This window comes from Nelumbo nucifera, chromosome 4 (assembly GCF_055504915.1).
Source record: "Nelumbo nucifera cultivar China Antique chromosome 4, China Antique-T2T, whole genome shotgun sequence".
In the NCBI taxonomy this organism is placed as follows: domain Eukaryota; kingdom Viridiplantae; phylum Streptophyta; class Magnoliopsida; order Proteales; family Nelumbonaceae; genus Nelumbo; species Nelumbo nucifera.
In genome coordinates, this window is record NC_142652.1 from 13,697,868 (window position 1) to 13,715,826 (window position 17,959).

The 17,959-nt window shown below is 39.9% G+C and overlaps 1 protein-coding gene across 1 annotated transcript; it reads right to left on the reverse strand.

The window, feature by feature from the left end:
* Nucleotides 1–1,188: 1,188 nt before the first annotated feature.
* On the reverse strand, nucleotides 1,189–16,924 carry LOC104607993 (pyruvate dehydrogenase E1 component subunit alpha, mitochondrial). The gene is made up of 8 exons (XM_010273809.3): nucleotides 15,653–16,924; nucleotides 15,466–15,545; nucleotides 14,070–14,147; nucleotides 2,806–2,901; nucleotides 2,602–2,673; nucleotides 2,250–2,303; nucleotides 2,029–2,094; nucleotides 1,189–1,565 (listed from the first exon to the last, which is right to left on the reverse strand). The coding sequence occupies exons 1-8, from the start codon at nucleotides 16,356–16,358 to the stop codon at nucleotides 1,521–1,523; spliced, it is 1,197 nt and encodes a 398-aa protein (XP_010272111.1). The 5' UTR covers nucleotides 16,359–16,924; the 3' UTR covers nucleotides 1,189–1,520.
* Between the last annotated feature and the right edge of the window lie 1,035 nt (nucleotides 16,925–17,959).

The window sequence follows — 17,959 nt, forward strand, 5'->3', positions numbered from 1 at the left end:
CAGCTAAATTTGAGCTTTCACCATATACTTCCTTTTCAGTAAAATATATGGCCGCAGCTCAACAGGATATGTGTTCTAAGCTCTTGCTGTATGAATGTGCATTTGGCAAATATAGTTAATTAAGAAATGCTCAAACTATTCATCTAAATAGCTCGGATGAAGGTTCTTTAATATCTAGAAATCGTAACTGATTCTAGCTTTTCTAGCTCCTCTCTCCCTAAATCCTTTGCCACGTGGCCAATTGAAGATAACTCCAGTACAGGGTGAACCCCCCCCCCCGACCCCCACAAACAATTAGTATTGTAATTGTTGTGCAAAACTGAAAATATAGATTCAAGTGGCACCCAAAAATGAAGTATAAATTGAGATAGAGAGTAGTAAAACACAGAGAATACATAGATTTACATAATTCGGCATATGCTCTAAATCAATTATAAAATCAACAATGATGAAGAGTACAAAGTTGTACACAACCTTTCAACTTTTGTTTAAACCAAAAAGCTATATATAAGAGAAACTCCCAAACTACCTAACTGTTTGTATTCAGGTCTAACTCAGAAGTTGAATATGGATGGGGTCTGAAACACCAAATTTTGCTATAAGGTTTTCTCGACTTAATTCAGAGAAGGTCATAAAGCAGATCACAATAAAGAATTCAAGGCACCAATATAACAGCAATGAATTTGCTGCCCTTATTGAGTGGGAGATGTGAATTCTAAAATAACCCCCCAACCCCTAAAACAACGTAGGTAGAACTCACAAAATACAATGCATATGTGCATTTAGCTTTCATTTAAAAACTTAAAAGCAGAGCAGAAAGGATTATAATCTGATCAGGACCATAGTCTACTCATCCTAAACTTCCATTAATCCCCAGATTTCGGGGCTCGGCAAGCGGAGCAGAAAGGATGATGCGCTTCATCTTCATTTCAGACGACACTTTCAAATGGTTGTAAAAGAAATTTTCCGCCACCCATAGAAATATTGCCCATTCAAATGACCACCTGGCTCTGTAATTCTACGACAGGCGAACACAATGCATTGTGCTTGCTGAGTTCTTTCTTTAGGCTCGGGCTCTGTTAGTTTGTAGTGCAAATCTGAAGCGGGATGAACAAAAGATAGGGGGAAGTAGTTTGAAATTATTAGTTGAATTTCAATTATCATATATGAATATGAAACCTCTGGAAATTTTCTTTAAGAGAAACATAAAATCAAAACTATTATTTCTTTCCCAAAACTGTCATTTGTAATACTTTTATTTCAATATCATATTGAAATTCATTCTTGCGTAGCCTGCGGCAGAATTTAAAACAAAAAACAAAAAACAAAAAATCAAATCCAGAATACTCTAAATGGAGCCCATTTGATTCAGTCCAGCTATTGACTCTTTTATCCTTTGGAGTTTCCTTTTTTCTTGAGGATGGGAAAAGCCAATAATCATCAACCGCCGCTTAACCTTTTATTTCTTGGAATTTGGTTAAATCGTCCTTGAAAGTGGAAAGTTGAAACTTCGATTCCTTTCAGGGAAGAACGACCTTGACTTCCTTCCTATCTACTCCAAATGCCTGCACAAGGGGAGCCAAGTTAGTCTTAACTCTTCTATTCTGTAATTAATGCCAACCAATGTTCTCCATCTATATGGTAAACATGATTACTATTTCATTTGTATAATAATCATTATTTTCAATATATTTATCTGTAAAAATGTAAACAATTGTTACTATTCAAAAAATGAATTGAACTCTGAGGAAAACACCTCTTATAAACCCATCTAAAAACATACAACCAAGTATTTCTATTTAAGTTTTTTTTTTAATTTCCACCTTGTTTTTGGTGTTTAGGTTGTATATGGTCTGATAGAAGGTAAGAGAGAAACAGAAAGTTGAGAAAAAAAGAACTTTCCCTCGACTTTCTTCTCTCTTACTGTCTATCAAACTAAACATGGCCATGAGTCTCTCCCTGTTTCTCATTAAAACAGATAAACATAACCATACTAAGAAAGAATGATAGCAGAGAAATGGAACTTACCTCAAGTCCAAAATCTTTTACATAAACATTGGTGAAAAGTTCAGAAGGATCGGGCATGGGACTTTCCTGAAAACATGAGAAAACAAGTGGCATCGATAACAGAACCAGGTCAACAATGAAAAATCTTGCCCTATAAGGAAAAGCCAATATACATGTCCAGAACCATAGCTAGGATCTATGGTAGAATAAGTCAGCAATATCCACAACATATGGCCTCTTACCTTAGCCTGAGCAATGGCTTCATCTACTTCTTTCCTGAGATTCTTCTCAATATCCTGAAAAAAGAAAATTATTGCAAAATTCAATCTTCTGACACAATGAGTTTCCTCCTTATTTCCTAGCTCTGAACTATGCTCAGACTTTGGGGTTTTGTTGAAACACATAATTCATAACTCAAACCTACAACCTTGAAGTAATAAAGAGAGAACATAAATGCAGACAACAATCAAAAAGGCTTTCTATATCCAGACAAAACCCATTCAGATTTCAGACAAGACAAATAAAGTTAGCCCTGAAAATCAAGAATCTAAAATCACCAAAAATAAACATTTAAAGTCTGTGCAAAATAAATACCTTTAACTCCTTTTCAGTTGCTAGGTTATGAGATATTATCAACTTTTTTATCCTTTCAATTGGATCACGCACCTGTAAATCACAAGCCAGAGGAGAAAGGTAACTTTAAGTTCATATGGCCAAAGATTAAAAATAATTTCAATTTAGAAGATTTATCAAAAAAATAATTTCAATTTAGAAGCTAAACATTGTGAAATTAACAACCTGTCTCACTCCAGAAATCTCATCTCGTGTCCTATAGGTGCTTCCAGGATCTGACATGGAGTGCCCATGGTACCTGTAAGTGTCCATTTCAAGAATCTGAAAACTCATAAGGCAAGGCATCAGCTTGATTGAAATTAGTGTGACTGTGACTTAAGATATGGACACAACAGTATTCAATCTTTAATACGGGCAGTAGTCACTAAGCCACTCTTCTTTTGGACAAGTAATCACTAGGCCACTGTTTTTTGGATAAATAATCACTAAGAAACTCTTAGCAATTAACAGAAAATACTTAATAAGCTAATTTCTTCCTATCATATTTACACAACCATAAATATAAGAGCAAACCTGCCATACAGGGCAAGAAGTTTGGCAAATCAGGATGGAAAGGTCAAAGTCTAGATGCTCAAAGACAAGTCACTCAAAACAAGTCAACCATCCCAATCACTTCTATTGCAAGATTGTCTAAACAAGAATCAGCAAATCTTACAATCCATCTGAATAACCTGTTTCATTCTGGATGCCAATACATCTAACCTCTCTATAACCACCTGACAAACACCCTCCACCTGGCTAGAGTATCCACAAAGGAATTTGCACTTCTCTTCACCCATTGAAGCTGAATTTCTAAACCCCTAGTTAGCCATTCGAACTCCCTTCTTTCATAAAAGTCATCAAGGTTTTTTTAATCAATAACAGAATCAATTTATTAAAATAAAGAGAAAGATGAGTACAATAGTAAAAGACATCAAGGTTCATCTCCACCCATTGTGTCTGGTAGTTCTCATTCTTGCAAGGCAGTAATAAAGGTTGTCTAGGGTGTAAAACTAGCAACCACTTGCTAGCCTCTAATCATAGGGTCAACTAACACCCATTAATTTCCACTTCTTTTTTACCCAATCTGTAACTCCAACAGCCAGCTTGTCTTTGATGATGATGCCTTCTTGCTTCTTATGACAGAATCAGGTAAAGTATAATTTTTACAACTAGATCTGTAAGATTTGAACAATAATTGATGGATTATTTTTGAACTCTAAGATTTGAATTGGAGCCTTTGGATGCATGAACCAAATTATGAATAGCATCATTAATTGTAAGGATGGTTGAAAGCACCAGAAACACAAAACTAAATGAATGACCCACACAAGTATAATACGTTTGGCCTTATAACTATCCATAGATACTATCTTATCAATTCTTCATTTGAACAGCTATGTCCAAATGCCCAACTTAGCAGGGGGCTAAATATAGGGCTAGCTTCTAGACATTCACTACCTCAATGCTACCTACACATAATGATGTATTAGGGCTGGAATAAACTATCACAAGACATAAAGAGAGAGGAATAGACAGACAGAGAGATAGAGAGAGAGAGAGAGAGAAGGTTAGAGAAAAAAGAGAGAAATCCCAAGGAATCACTCCAAGGGTTCTAGAATCACTCTAGGGTTTGTAGGAGTCACTCCATACAGAAAATTTGCAAGAGAGCTCCATTCATTAGCTTCAAAAGGAAGAAAATACATTTATTTATAGTGGCTTGTGTGGCTAGGAATACTGTTCATAATAATTACACAATTGCCATTCTTTGTCTTGTTCATCAAGAAAGACAATAACTTTCTACCAAATAAGATAAATATTGAAAGCTAAGCCCTAGCAAACTAGAAGAACAAGATGCTATGGCCTAGGTCCACATAGGGGTGGTCAAAATGACGAAAGTGTCCCTGATCAGATCAGTCCAAGTCCCAAGAGTCTTCCCCGTGACAAATCAGAACTTGTTTGTTGGCCTTCTTACGAGAATAGGTCTTATAATGCCTGGACTGGTCCCCATCACATAAAGATGCCAATCTGGATGCTTTCTTCTTAGTCCTACGCAAGTGGTATCACATTTGCCAGGACATCAAAAAGACTATCAATTAGTTTAATCCTTCATAAGCGGAAAATAAAGACAAAATCAAGTGCTGGTTGGTCAGTTAACATGGATCACTTTTTTGGGGATGATAAGTATTTAGCATGGATCACTTCAACCATAGGCAGTGGTAGTATAGCATCTCTTCCGGCCATCAAAAGGAGAGGCCACCATAGCTGTTAATCCACCCGAACTCAACTTAATTCAGATTTAATCCCAACTATTTGGGGTCAGCTACGTAAATCCTGTCCCATCATTGTGCTCTATCAAGAATCTATTTTTTCTGTTTTTTAAATCCTTGGATCATTTCTTACTTCAGCTCACATTTTCTTTAGTCTTTCCTTTCTCTTTTAGAACCCTATCCTATACTTGCACAGAGTATGATGTAGGAACAGCTCAATTCCATCCCTTTGAGAATGTTGAATAATATTCCTTGATCAGAAATTTATTGTTGTTGAGGCTGTAATGGCTATTTGAAGAAATGAAAAGGAAAATAGAGAGGTAGAGACTCTAGAGAGAGAATACCCGGAATCATTTACAAGGTGTCTAGAATCACTCACCATAATCAGCATAAGCTCAAGAAAACTCAATCGATTCCATTGATCTTTGTGTATAACGTCCATATATATTAATAGACTCTAGACACATAATAATCCTAGGGTTCAAACTATTAGACACTCATAAGAATCCTAGTACGACTCAAACTGAATTGCCATTATCCTATTTCAATTCAAAGAAGACCTAATAACTCTAATCCTACTCATTCAATGACTCTGAAACTTTAAACATAAACAAACTAAAAGAAGACAAATCAGACCCTGTCATTGGACCCCACATAATTTTTTTTTTTTTTTTATCAATAACACTTTCATTAATTCATCAGTAGAAAATTTACAAGTGGAAGACAAACACACTTATGTTCCAAAAGTCACAAAGAACTTCAATGACCCCACATAAATTATTAAGTGACAAAAATACCCTTGTTACCCAAAAATGCAGATATACATAAAATTTCAGAAATTTCCAATTTTGACTCTTCAGCTACTGCATCAAAGTAACTCATTATGGTCCACTAATTGACTAATCAGCCATCTGATCCCATGGCCAAATCATCTCAGTTAACTTTCCCTCATCTTGTCACCTACCAGCACCAGGTTAATCCTAAGTCCTTTGAATCATAGTTTTCATGGCACCAAGGCAAGGCTAAGCAACAGGGAGGTGCCTTGTCGCCTAGGTGGCTGTCTAGGCATCACCTAGGCAATGGATTTTTTTTAAATAAAAACCATGAATCCTAGGGTAATTCCCTAGGTTCCATAGCAACCAGCAACCATCTTTCATTAGTAATTATCTATATTTTCATAAAAAAAAATGTATGGACTTCAGATTAAAACATATAAAAATCAACATATTCATGATAAGAAAAAGAAGAAATAAAAGAAAATTCAGAAGATAAAGGGCTGAGCCCCTGCTTTTGTCCTGGGTGAAAAAAAAGCATGGGAAAAGAAGAATATGTTGATTGGACAAAATTTTAAGTTCTTCCTTTCTTATAGGTTCAGGCTTTGAAAACTTCAAGGGTTCAAGACAGTATAAACCAACATGAGTGTTGATAACAAAAAAGAATATAATGAAAAAACTAGTATTTTAACTCATATAATGAATAATGTGGATTTACTAATATCTATTTTACAATTATAATCTCAAAAAGGTAAGAATATAAGAATCTGTAATAGCATCATGTACAAAATATCTAGGCGCTTAAGCAAGGCAACCCTCCATGGGCACCACCTTGAGTTATGCATGAAGAGGTACACATGCAAGATGCAACTATTCCGCTCTTGGTGATGAAACTAAATCAGATTTTATCAAGGCTTATCATGGTCCAACTTATGCTTACCAGAAACTTGACATCGCCTTCTTCTCCAACGACGACACCAGATTTGTGGATATGAAGGGTTTTTTCAATGCAGTGATGATTTCAGTCTGCTTCGCTGTTGAAGGGTCTCTTTTCTGAAGTTATTGATGGAGCGTGGATTCTCTTATAATAGAGCAGGTGGGGGGAAGCGAAGATGGGAAGCTTCTGCCTGGTTCCGTAGATTGGAGAACGGAGGGAGGGTAAGATGCAATATTTCTTATAGAGAAGTGGTGGTGGCGGGGGTTTGGCCTACTTTTGGGGAGTCAGAGGTGAAATGGGTTAATGGTAATAGGGTGGTAGCAATGGATCCTCAGGGGGTGACTGCGAGAAGAGAGTTTTTGAGGAGCTGTTTGGTGGGTAGGTTCCGATGGGGGGTAGAGATTAAGGAGGTAGAGAGGTGGGCAAACGGCGTTTGGAGAGAGGTGGGGGTGTGAGAGTGAAGAAAATGGCGGATGGTCTATTCCTCTTTATTTGTCTGTCAAGAGCTGGTGCGGATTGGGTTTTAAGACAAGGTCTGTGGCAGATGGGAAGAAACCCCCTTTTGCTGGATTGGTGGGGGGCGAGTGCGGGATGTCATTACCCTGATCCCTTCGAAGTAGGAGAGGACCTGGAGTCATGTTGGATTAGGGTTTATGGCCTGCCACTCCTGCTCTGGTGCCCAAGTGTCATAAGGGCTATTGGGGATGCTTGTGGGGGTTTTACAGAGACGGACGATTCCCCGCTGGAGATTGCGACCTGCGAGTGGGTAAGAATGAAAATCCGCAAGCGAAACCAAATTCCAAGCAAGGTTGAAGTGGTGGCAGGGGAAGTGGTCTTCACGGTTCAGATCTGGCAAGAAGTTCTGCTGTCTGTTCGAAGTTGGAGAGGTGGAGAAGGGCTGTCTCGCGATGTCCTTAAAGGAGACAAGGAGAGTTCGAATTGCTCCAAAACGTTAATCCTGGAAGATTTCGGCGAAAGTGAGCTTCCCGATTTTTCGGTAGCAGAGAGGTATCAAAAGACGGACACGCGAGTTGCTTCTCCGATGACCGTAGATAGAGAAGAAGATGCAAGTTTTGGGGTTCTTTTGAGCCGTCTGATGTTGGTGACTTTGAATGGTACAGATGGGTTTACCCAGGATCTAGCTTGAAGGAGATTCAAAATTCAAATCTGAGGGGCAGCGGGTAGGCTTGGGGTACTAAGGCCATTAAAGCCTTAATTAGAGAATGCCTTGCAGAGCTCTAGCTGGCCCCTAGGGAAGTTAGTGTGCCAGAGAATTGTCAGAAGGGCTGTCAGCCTCCCCCACTCGAGTCTCAGTGGGACCATGGGACTTCGGATGATGTTAATGGGCCTGGAATGCTTTATTCAGCCCAACCGACTCTTCAACCTTTTATTCTGGAAGTTGGGCCTGGGCTCAATGGTTATATTGAGTCTAGTCCATCCTCTATTCGAAGGACGACCCTGACGCCAAATTTCAGTCCTCAGGTTGGAGGTGGTCTTCAGGGTGTGGGTTCTGGGGAGGCTCGGGATTTTCAGGAACGAAGGGGGCTGCTGCTAGTAGGGAGAAGAAAGGCAGAGAGGGAGTTTCAGATCCCTGCACTGGTGTTGTGAAATCTTGGCCTTCCCAAGCGTCTACTCTGGCAAGTGAGACTCAGCTAAAGTCCAACCAACTAGCGGTGCTAAGAGAGGAAGAGGAGTTGATGGAGGTGGATCCGATAGTGATGGTGGCTGCAAATTCTCAAATTGCAGGTGGTGAAGGTATTCTTGAGGGTGTTGGGCCACAGGTGGGAGGTAGCAAACTTTGTGTTACGGATAGGTTTGCTGTCATGGTTGGGCAGTCTCAGAAGAATAACAATCTGTTAGTGGATCAGTCGAACCAGGTAGGGGAGCAGTTTGAAAGTGTTTTTGATTCATCATGGGTTTCTTCTAAGTTGATGGGATTGGGAAAATTTCTAAAGATCTCGCTAGAAGGCTTGGAAGAGGAAACAGTTAAGTACTTAGAGGGGGTAGAGAAAAGAATGAGTATGGCCAGGGGGAAAGCTGTAGTAAAAAAGGGGGGCAATAAATCTAAAAAATGTAGAGAATTGCTACGCTTGACTTGGAACCTTAATGATAAAGTTGGTAGGAGTGAGGGGAGGGGGGAGAAAGGCTTAAGTGCCAAGTGTTCTGTTGTTCCTAGTTTGTTATGGAGCTTAAGATATTATCTTGGAATGTTAGGGGGCTGGGGTCAGGGAGAAGGAGGCTGGTAGTTTGTGACTCTCTGAAAAGTTCAGGTTCAAAAGTGGTATTGATTCAAGAAACTAAATTGGAATCTGTGGAGGTCGGAGTGGTTAGGAGTATCTGGGGGGGAGGGGGAGGTTAGGTGGAGGTCGAAGTCGGCAGCTGGTAGTGCAGGGGGGTTACTGAGTATGTGGGACCCGACTGTTTGCAGCTTGATCTCTCATCAGATTAGACTTTTTTCAATTTCTCTTGTCTTGAAACTTGCAAATGGCAATGTGTGTCAGATTACTAATGTGCATGGTCCTAATGACCGAAGTCGGAGGGAGGAGTTTTGGGAGGAGCTGGCAATGGCTAGGGGAAGTCTGGATTGCCCGTGGATTATTTATGGGGACTTTAATGCCACTCTTTCTAGGGAGGAGAGAAGCTCGGGGGGAAGAAGATCAAGGGAAATGGTGCAATTTGCTGATTTTATCAATAGATTTGAGCTTCAAGATTTACCCCTTCATGGCAATAGGTATACTTGGACCAACAATCAAGACCTTCCTGCCCTAGTGAGGCTGGATAGGTTTCTGGTTACTTCTAACTGGGAGGATATTTTTCCGGAGTTTAAGCAGATTGCCCTTCCAAGGCCAGTGTCGGACCATATTCCCATTCAACTGGTTTGTGGTGTTAGAGAGAGAACAAAAGTTCTGTTCAAATTAGAGAATGTTAGGTTTGAGGATGACTCTCTAGTTCTGTTGTTGAAGTCTGTTTGGGAGGATATGCAGGTGGGAGGTACCAGTTCATTCATTTTAGCAAAGAAATTGGGAGCCATTAAAGCAAAGCTAAAGATTTGGAAAGTGGAGAGAAGTTTGAATCTAGATACTGAGAAGAAGACTCTACTAAGTACCATAAAGGAGATTGACACAGCTGAAGAATTAGGTCCTCTTATTGAGGAGCTCAGATTAAAAAGATTTCAGGCTAAGTTAAAGTTTGACAAATTGGCAATGGCAGAAGAAACTAAATGGAGACAGAGCCAAAGTGGCGTGGCTGAAAGAGGGGGATAGGAATACACATTATTTTCACAAAATGGCAAATGCCAAAGCTAGAGCTTCTATAGTTACCAGGCTGGAGGGAGAGGGCAGGGTAGGTATCACTTAGTCTGATATGAAGCTAGTGGCAACTAGCTTTTACAAGAAGTTCTATAAGGAATCTTGGGCATTCAGACCTTTCCCAAGATCTCTTTCTTTTAACTAGTTGAGTGATGAGCAGTCTTCTTTCATTGAGAGACCTTTTTCTGAGGAGGAAATTAAAGAAGCTATCAAGTTGTTAGCTGATGAAAAGTCTCCAGGGCCCGATGGTCTTACAAATCTCTTTTACATTAAATGCTAGGACGTGGTGAGACAGGATTTATTGAATGTTTTCCAGGACTTTTTTGAGAGGGGTTCATTGCAGAGAAGTCTGAATACTACCTTTATAACCCTCATTCCAAAGATTGAAGGTGCTATGGATATTAAGGATTTTAGGCCAATTAGTCTGTTGCATAGCTTCTGCATAATCCTATCTAAAGTCCTTATAGAAAGATTGAAAGCAGTTCTTGGTAGGGTTATCTCAAATAACCAAAGTGCTTTTATTCCGGGTAGACAGATGCTAGATTCAGTTCTTATTGCCAATGAGCTCATTCATTCCAGGAAAAAAGAAGACTCTCCAGGTTTGATTTGTAAACTTGATATTGAGAAGGCCTACAATCATGTTAACTGGAGATGTGTAGACCTTGTGCTTCTTCAGATGACTTTTGGGCAGAAATGGAGGAATTGGATGAAAGTATGTATCACTTCCCCAAAGTTCTCAGTCTTGGTAAGCGGACAATCTGCAGGTTTCTTTGATAGTTTTAGGGGTCTTAGGTAGGGAGACCCTCTATCTCCTCTATTATTTCTATGTGTAATGGAGATCCTCACTCTTTTCTGCAAGAAGGCTGCTGAGTCAGGGGATTGGGAAGGTTTTGCAATGGTGTCGGGGGGAGAGAAGGTGGACATTCTTCAATTTGCAGATGATACAGTATGTTTTGTGGATGCTTCCCCCTCTCAGGTGGAGCTAATTCTTGGGATTCTCTCTTGGTTTGAAGTGATTACAGGCTTGAAAGTTAATTGGAATAAGAGCCAAATTATCCCAGTTGGACTTGTTTCCAATTTAGCTGAGTGTGTTGGTATTCTGGCTTGTCAGATTGAATCTCTCCCGGTCAAATATTTAGGACTCCTGCTTGGGGTGAGTGGTGGTTCCTTTGCTATTTGGGACCCAATTATTGAGAGATTGGAAAGGAAGTTGGCTTCTTGGAAGGCTAAATACCTTTGTTTTGGGGGGAGGGTGATTCTGATTAAGAGTACTCTCTCCAATTTGCCTACCTACTTCCTATCCCTTTTCTCTATTCCTAAGAAGGTGGCAAATCAGATTGAAAAGCTTCAACGGAATTTCTTTTGGAGAGGCTGGGAGGAGGAGAAAAAAGTGCACTTGGTGAGTTGGGAACAAGTCTGTCTTCCCAAATCTGAAGGGGGGTTAGGTATAAGGAAACTGAAATATTTTAACTCTGCTCTCCTATGTAAATGGATTTGGAGATTTGCTGTAGAATCTGATGCTTGGTGGAGATCTCTCATAGCTAGCAAATATGGTGTGAGCTGGGGAAATTGGAGATCTAGGGACCCCCCTCCTAACTGGGGTAACTCTCTATGGAAGGGGATAATGAAGCATTTTCCAGAGTTGGCCAGGGAGATCTCAGTCAGGGCTGGTAATGGTAATAGGATCAAATTCTGGAAGGACCCTTGGTGCTCAAATGTTCCTCTTGCTGAATCCTTCCCCCTCATCTTCCCAGTGTGCTTCAGACCAAGAGGCCTCAGTTGCTGAGTGCTATAGTATATCTGGTGATTCTGTTCTTTGGACTCCCTCTTTCCGTAGAAATCTCTTTGATTGGGAGGTGAATGAGGCAGTGCATCTTTAGTACGGAGGATAAATGGCATTGGAAGTGGAATCCTGACAGGATATTCTCTGTTAAATCTTTGGCGGCTAGGATTGGTAGGAGGGGTGTTCCTGATTTCCCAGTTCAGCAAGTGTGGAATCCTATCAGTCCGACTAAAGCCAGTATCCTTGTTTGGACTATGACTCTTAACAAATGCCTTTCCAGGAGAACCTTGTAAGCAGGGGAATTCAGATTTTGGACCAGTCTTGCAGCTTATGTGGGTGCAGTGCTGAATGTACTGATCATCTGTGTTTACACTGCCCGTTCTCGGCTCAGTTGTGGAACCACCTCCTCAAGTCCTTGAAGGCTTGTTGGGTGATGCTGAGGTCGGTAAAAGAGCTTTTATGCTGCTGGCATATTGTGGGCTGGAGCAAGAAAAAGAAGACTTTATGGAAAATGATTCCAAGTGCTGTAATGTGGTGTATCTGGACCGAGAGGAATAGAAAGGTGTTCAGCAACAAGTTTCTAAGTCTGGAGGACCTAACCCAGAAGTTAGTGGGCAAATTGATTTCTTGGTTGTCTGTGACAGCAGATTTTAGAAACTGTAATGTATCAGATGTATTTTTTTCCTTGTCTTGATGGCTTGTGTAATCGCTGTTTAGATCAGTCAGCCTGTTTTGGGACTGATCTCAGCCTCCAGTGTGTATTTCATTCTCAATAAATATTATCTTACCTTTTCCAAAAAAAAAAAAAACTATGCTCTGATGTTCTCTCCTTTCTAGCTTACCACTGATCCACCTTAGCATCCTCATCTCAGATACACTCGTTTTTTGAAATCTTATTTCTTAATTTCCCAGCACCCTGTTCCACTGGTTAACCCACTCACTTAGTAATCAAATGCCTTAGTCAGAAGACTCAGAACTAGAACCAGCCACTTCTATCCTTTAGATTTATTTAATGCAAATTATATCAATAAAAAATGCCTTTTCTTTCCCTGTTTCATTAATTCATTCCCCCTCATATGCATACCTTCTTTATCTAAAGGAGACACAATGTCACCTGGTTTGATTGTGCAGCCTCTTTATGCAAATAAGTTCAAGCCTGGAAGTGACCACTTTGTTCAAAAGAATGTCAAAGGTTAGGTCCATAAACAGTCTATCCCTCCCAAGACCAGAGATAGCTGAGACCAAAATAGGGTAATGGCTTTTCTAACCCAGTTATACCATTGAAATTTAAGCAAATATTTATCTCTACATGCCTAAATTAGTCCAGGACACATTTAATTTTATATTCTTATCTCATCCTTTGGTAGATCCCTTTACTTCCAAATCATATTGGCTTTCAAGACTGCAAGATTGAAGACTACTTGGCAATGTTTAAATTCCAATTACTTCTAAAAAATATTCACTTCAAGCAAAATTTGTCAGACACTAATCCAGGAATAGTAGTTCTGCAGGGTTCCAAAACCATTAATATGTCCATATCTATACCAATGACCAAACTTGTTACTCCTTTGTTTTAATTTGTTTAACTTGAGAGTAGCTGGTCACACTTCTCCACATTCATTGCAAGTAAAAAAGGGAAATCACATTCAGATATTACTCTTTAAGGAAAAGATTCAGATAGAATGTGCTTGTGAAGCAATCACACTTCCCAAACATGAAAGCATTTATGTTTCCCTATGATTTGTACAAAAAACAAGTCAATCTCTAATATTCTAAAAACATCAATATTGATCAAAAAAAAAATCTAAAAACATCAATATTGATCAAAAAAATTCTAAAAACATCAAATGTTATGACCAAATTTTCCACAAATACAAAAGAAACGAATGAAGATAACATGAAACTGAAGTGAAAAAGTTTAATTGAAGTTTAACCAACCATTATGAATAGCAACTAGTGTAAATAAGGAAAACATTTATTTGCAGTGAATAAGTAGGCTGTCCTTGAAGAGTAATAAGTCCATGTTTTGGCACAAATATTACTAGCAACAGCTATAACATGGCATGGTTTACTTTAGAGCTTAATTATTCAGATACTTCTTCATGATTTGATTAATTAAGTTGCTAAGCACCATCTATTTTCTACATAACTAAAACGAATGAAACAATTAACTTGGTGCAAACAATGTGAATGATAAAACCATTCAATAAAAAAAAAGAGACAAAATCATTTATCTCTGTTATTTCATGGCATCATTTCACATGACTAAGAAACATCTCATACTCAAAAGGAAAAGCCAGTTATGGAACCAAATAAAGTTTAAGTTCACAAAAAGAAAAAAGCAAAAGAAAAGAATAATAACCTAATAGATGTACTCACAATGGGTCCATTCTTCAGAGCATGTTCCTTGGCAAATTTGCATGCCTGCTTAACAGCAAGAGCATCCATCCCATCTACCTGTTACATGTACAAGACATTCAGAAACCAAGGACAAAAAAGAGATAGCATGTAAGCAGAAAACCAAAAATTGTTTAACCACTGTACAATGACTTCCCTAATATTCATCTGTCAAGTTGAAAGAAAACTGTGGAATTCATCCACTAATACCACAACCTCATGGAACCCACCAAAGATGATGCAAATTCATAGAACTTATAAGACGATAATATACTCTATAAGTAATACTGCCAATCACAAGTTAGCTACCAGGAATTGAAAGATATTAGGATAAGTTCATAATTCACAAGAAAGAAGCGGTGGATATTGATATTGGAGATAATTGGTTCACATAGATGCAACAGTAAACCTGCACGAAGCTATCACATTAGAGGTCTGACAGACATGTATAGGCATCTAACCTTGTTCTCCTTACATAGTCCCCTTGTTAGGACCAGACTAATTGAAAATACATATGATCTTTTGTTCCATTGTCTGTTCACTCCAGAAGAGAAAGATTAGATGCCACCACTAGGACCAGTTACTGTCATCCAAAGCCATGGTGGCCTCCCTCCTCTTCATAAGAAGCCAGCAATTACACTTTCAACCAAATATTTACTTCTTCCCGTCTCTTATAGAAAAGGAGAATACTGCAAAAGTTGTCCTCCCAGACATCAGTTTATACCAAAATATCAGGTTATAAAACTGGAAGCATTATTAAGTACATACGGAAATACATGAGAAAACCAGGGATGTTCCGATCTATGGTTCAGAAATTCTGCATATCATAGGACAGATGTTCCACAAAGCCTAAATACAGTCCTATGAAATGGCAAAAAGAAACAGGAAAACTAAAACCATGACTTCAAGTGCATGACACCCTTTTTCTAACCGGCAATTTACTCGTGCAATAGTCATCCAGCATTTCAAGTGATTAATCTAAGATGAGACTTCTCATCCTCATCAACACCTATCACAAAGTTAATCAGTACAATTGCCAACCATCAGACACCTTATGAACAGTTATTCAGTTGTTCCATGCACTTTGATCAACTAATACATTCGCCAAGGCCACGCTTAATGTTTCTCCTCACAACCAGTCAACACTTCATCACATATCACAAGTTATGCACAGGTATATTCCCAATTGAATAAACAGAGCACCCATCAGAAGTCAACTTTAAAAACCTCATCTCTGTAACTAGAGATAAAATACAAGTGCTAAACTACGAAAAAAAATGTCTTAACTTATCCAACAAAATTGAAAATGGGAAACTCAAACGCACAGAGCTTCAACATAACATTCACGACATGAAGAAGAAAATTGAATCAATCTCACCTTCAGACCAGGAACATAATCCCCACGCTTGTAATAAGCTGGACTCTTAGCTGCTCTCCATTCTGCCGTCCCCATTCCATCTGCAAAACCAAAATCCTTGGCAAAGTTACGTATAAGAAACAATGTAAAGATGGAAAATTAAAGCCAAAGTGCAGTTCAATTCTTTCTTGGGGTCTTCATTACTTACAGTGGTTGTTCTCGCAGACCAAAATTGCAGGTAGATCCAAAAGAGCGGCCATATTGAGAGCTTCGAACAACTGGCCTTGATTGGCCGCACCGTCACCATACATAGTGAACGTCACAGTGTTGTCCTTGGAGTACTTCTGGGCAAAGGCAAGACCGCACCCGAGTGGCACCTGTGCACCAACAATTCCATGTCCACCATAAAACCCAGCTTCCTTCTTGTAAAAATGCATGGAACCTCCCTTCCCCTTGGAGCATCCAGCTTTACGACCCATCAATTCAGCAAAAGACTCGAAGGGGGTCCCACCCCGGCCGAGAAAAATACAGTGGTCACGATAAGCGGTGATGATGCAATCCTTCTTCGTGATGGCTGCTTCCATGCCTACGGCGACGGCTTCTTGGCCGTCATAGAGATGGCAGAAACCACGAATGAGCTTGGATTTGTAGAGGGAATCGGCAGCGATCTCCATACGGCGCATGACCGCCATGTCGTTGAAAAAGCCAAGGAGTTCCTTTGGGGTAGTTTCGACGGAACGGCAGGGTGGGTCGATGTTATGACCGACGAAGGGAGCGCTAGTTTCGACGGTGATGACTGTATTGTCATCGGAGGATGACGAGAAGGGACGGCGGAGGGATGTAGAAGAGGAAAAGCAGGAGAGGGGTTTGAGGAGCTTGGAACGAGAAGAGGAGGTAATTTGGTTGAGAGCCATGCCGCTCGTCTGATAGTGTGGTTTTTGATCGGTTGATTGATAAATCTTCTTCTGACTGGTTCGTTGTGAGGATGGTACTTGGTAGGAGGGGGCGAGGGGATCTAGAATTAGAATTTAGAAGCAGAGAGCGAGAGGTTGCCGGACAGAAGGGAAGGTGGAGAGAGGTGGAAAAGTGATAACAGAAATCCAAATTTCTGTTAAATTATTAGTTTATTAAATTGACAATTAAAAACGATTCCAATCCAACGGTTTTAGCACTGCCTTCTTTTCGTCAATTATTAGGGATCAAGAGAATTTCTATTTTCATAAATTTATTTATATAATTGAAAATACTGACAAATGGGAGAACTAAAATAAGAAAATATAGTTTCTCATTTTTTTGACAAAATGGGATTACATGATTTGGGCACATCCAATTTTTATAAAGGGGCATCTCATTAACACTACATAAGCTATATTATATTATATGTTTTAAAAATTTTTATAAAGGGGCATCTCATTAACTATGTGCCTGTTGCTGGTTCATAAAGAAGAGAGGTGCCCGAATCACTACCTCTCCTTTCAGCTTTTCGCCATCACCAAAGGTCCAAAATGATTATTTACAACTTCGGGCACGTTCACGTTCTACCCGTTTCGTTTAGAGATATTTTGGATGGGCCATTACGCGATGTTGGTATCAGAACTAGCTAGAAGGAAAAGAAAACAACAAAAGGATTATTTACAAGAGTTCGGACACATTTCGTGTTGTACCTGTTTTAGAGACCCTTGATATTAAAGGAAGAAAATGAAAGAAAGAGGAAAATGACAAAAAAGATTCCAGCCAAATGTGCTTTTAACCCTAACAATTGTCTGTCTTTGTTTTTGTCTGAACAAAGTTTTCGATATAACATAGAAAGAGATATAGCAGAGCGCCAGTGAGAGGAGAAACAATGCTCATTCTATTGCTTTCATGTTTCATATTCTTGGAAAGGAAAAAATAATGCTCAATTCAGAGATAAGCAGCCACGGTAACGGTAAGAGTGAAATGTTACTGATGGTACGTAATTCGGCCGGTCTTAGCTGTCAACGATCTTGTCTCTGAATGGAATTGCGGGGAACCTGAAACGAAGAAGATGAGGAAGCTCCGGGGGAAACCCGGTGTGGAGGCTCCGAAGCTCAAGTTAGAATCCTTCAAAGGCAAGATAAAACCAGATAGCGCAAAGTTTGCATACCTTGTTCCTGGAGGTAGGGGGCCTTTTATAGCCACCTCGTGCACTCACTCCTAAGCTTCTGTCAGGTTGGGTATGATTACCTCTGGTCTCCTGCCAGTTCGGGTGTCATCCCCTCTGCTGGTCAAAACCGCCACTGCTCCCTTTTGTCGGAGCCGTCTCTGCAACTGACGTTGACGGTGGCAGGTGGCGGTGGTAGGTGACCGTTGAAGTGCGGCTGTCAAGCGTCAGATCCCAAGTCAGTCAGATGCGTCGCCCCTTGGATACGGACCTCCTCGGTGTCAGGTATGGTACGTTTGTTCAGTTCAGCGTCTCGGAGGCGAAGTGCTGGAGTGGCGAACGAGGTGAAGTTTTGAGTTCGGATAGGGGAGTGTCCCGAACTGCCATGAAGCG